The following is a 2,932-nucleotide window of genomic DNA, read 5'->3' on the forward strand; positions in this document are numbered from 1 at the left end:
ATTATGTCCGTTAAAAGCCTTCGGCGAAATCGGCCCAATGACGTCCATGCCCACATTGAGAAAGGCCATGGGAAAGTCATGACATGAAGAAATGAAAGAGGCACATGGATCTTGTCACCATAAATTTAGCACTTATGGCATTTTTTTGGCATAATTGATGCAATCTCCTTCCATTGTAGACTAGTAATACCCGAATCTCATAATTTGTCTAGCTATTGTGAACCCATTGGCATGTGTTCCACAGACACCTTCATGGACTTCTTCCAAGATTTTCTTTGCTTCGACAGTGTTAACACATCTTAGCAGCACTTGGTTATTCCTTCTTTTATACAGGATTTCACTGTCTAAGACATTGTCACCAGCCTGCCTCATTAATGTTCTTTTATCATTTTTGATTACCTGATCAGGATATACACGATTTTTCACATATCGAAGAATATCCTAATACCAAGGATGATCATCCCTCTCTTCCTCTTCATTGATATTGCAGTAATGAGCTGGAGCATCACAAATACTCATCTGAATCGGCTTTATATCCTCTTGTTTATTTGCGCTGAACATGGAAATTAACGTAGCCAGGGCATCAGCCATCTGATTTTCATCACGCGAGAGATAATGGAAAGTGATATCATCAAACACCTTGATTAAGTCCAGAACCAGCTCTCGGTAACTGATCAATTTTGAGTCTCTTGTTTCCCATTTACCTTTGAGCTGATAGATCACTAGTGCGGAATCCCCATATACATCTAACACTTTGATTTTGTGCTCTACGGCTGCACGGATACCCGTGATATATGCTTCATATTCTGCCATATTATTTGTGCAATCAAAATCTAATTTGCAAGTGAAAGGATAGTGATCTCCATTTAGGGATACCAAGACTGCCCCAATTCCATTGCCAATGGCGTTCGGTACTCCATCAAAATTCAGTTTCCAAGGGGCAGCCACATACATTAGATATTTATTGGAGAAATCAAAGTTCAAGGGCTCGTAATATTTTAAAGCTCTACTGGCTAGAAAATCCGCTATCGCACTCCGTTTTATATTCTTCTGGCTCACATAAATTATGTTGAATCCAGAGAGTAGAATTTGCAATTGGGCCATCATTCCATTCAGAGCATCTGATTCCATCATGAACTTAAAAGGATCTAATTTCGAGATTAGCCAGGTCGTATGGTACAACATGTACTGCCTCAATCTCCAAGTTGTCCAGACCAAAGCACAACATAGCTTATCAATTGGTGGATATCTCATCTCACATCCAGTGAATTTCTTACTGAGGTAGTATATCGCCTTTTCTTTCTTGCCTATCTCATTGTGTTGACCAAGCACACATCCCATTGAGTGGTTAAATATCGTCAAATACAATATTAATTGTCTACCCGGGCTAGGAAGTGTTAGCACTGGGGAATTTAACAAATATTGTTTAACTTTATCAAAGGTCTTCTGACACTCTTCATCCCATACGCCTGGATTGTGTTTATTTAGAAGACGAAATATGGGGTCACATTTCTCAGTTAGTTACGAAATAAACCAAGCAATGTAATTTAATCTTCTCAGAAAACCTCAGACTTCCTTTTGAGTACGTGGCGGGGGTAATTATTGTATAGCTTTGACTTTGTCGAGGTCAACCTCGATTCCTTTCTCACTGATGACGAAACCGAGTAACTTTCTTGACCTAGCCCCGAAAGTACACTTTGTTGGATTGAACTTTAGCTGGAACTTTCTCAGCCTCAAGAATAATTTCCTCAAAACCTGTATGAACTCTTCCTCTGTTCAAGATTTTACAATAATATCGTCGACGTAAACCTCAATCTTCTTATGCATCATGTCGTGAAACAAGGTCACCATGGCTCTTTAATACATTGCTCCCGTATTTTTTAACTCGAATGGCATCACTTTATACTAAAATGTTCCCCACAATATTATGAATGTGGTCTTTTTCATGTCTGCAGGATACATCTTTATCTGATTGTATCCAGAAAAACTATTCATGAAAAAGAATAACGAGTAACCCGCCGTGTTATCTACCAACGTGTCGATATGAGGCAACAGGAAATTGTCCTTTGGGCTGGCCTTGTTCAAGTCTCTGTAATCCACACACATCCGCACTTTGCCATCCTTCTTAGGGATAGAGACAACATTGGCAACCCATTCCGAGTAATTCACCACTTGCAAAAACCCAGATTCGAATTGCTTTCTAACCTCTTCCATTATTTTTACTGTAACATCGGGTCTCATCCTTCGAAGCTTCTGTTGAATAGGCTTGTGCTCTTCTTTTATGGGGACTCGATGTACCGCATTGTCAGCTCTTAACCCAGGCATGTCTTGATACGACTATGCGAAGACATCTTTGAACTCTTGTAACAGCTTAACGAGGCCTCGCATTGCTTCCTTGGTTATGCAAGTTCTGATTTTCACTTCTTTCCCTTCTTCCAAAGTCACATTCTCGGTTGTCCCCTTATTGGGTAGAATTTGTTTCTCTTCTCATTCTACCATATTTAACAAATCTAGAGATAACTCACAATCTTCTTCATCGTCAAAACTTGAGATCCCTCTAAACACATATCCTGCTCAAAAAGAGATTCTGCATCCGTAACAGTGTTGCTCATGACATTGATATCTGGAGACCTATTATAACACGAAAAAATATCCAAAGAATAAATCCAATGGTGGCTTATTTGTATGGCATGATTATGAATATGATAAGAATATGAAAAAAGATTTACCCAGAATGAGGCACAAAAAAAATGCATTTCTTATTGAAAACAAAGGTGTTTGAACATGAACCTATTTCACAAAATATTCTTACTGTTTCTAGGCTTAAAACAATAAGTGAGTTCTGAACATTACTCAGTACTAGATCTAAGGAATTTCCTCCGCAGTCCAGTTATTCAGGACACTTCCAAGCTCATAAGGACGGATGCCTGAT

At 39.0% G+C, this 2,932-nt stretch overlaps 1 protein-coding gene across 1 annotated transcript; it reads right to left on the reverse strand.

The window, feature by feature from the left end:
- Positions 1-441: 441 nt before the first annotated feature.
- LOC107894460 (uncharacterized) lies at positions 442-1,341 on the reverse strand. The gene has a single exon (XM_016819733.1). The coding sequence runs from the start codon at positions 1,339-1,341 to the stop codon at positions 442-444; it is 900 nt and encodes a 299-aa protein (XP_016675222.1).
- Between the last annotated feature and the right edge of the window lie 1,591 nt (positions 1,342-2,932).

Source organism: Gossypium hirsutum, chromosome A13, assembly GCF_007990345.1.
Source record: "Gossypium hirsutum isolate 1008001.06 chromosome A13, Gossypium_hirsutum_v2.1, whole genome shotgun sequence".
Taxonomy (NCBI): domain Eukaryota; kingdom Viridiplantae; phylum Streptophyta; class Magnoliopsida; order Malvales; family Malvaceae; genus Gossypium; species Gossypium hirsutum.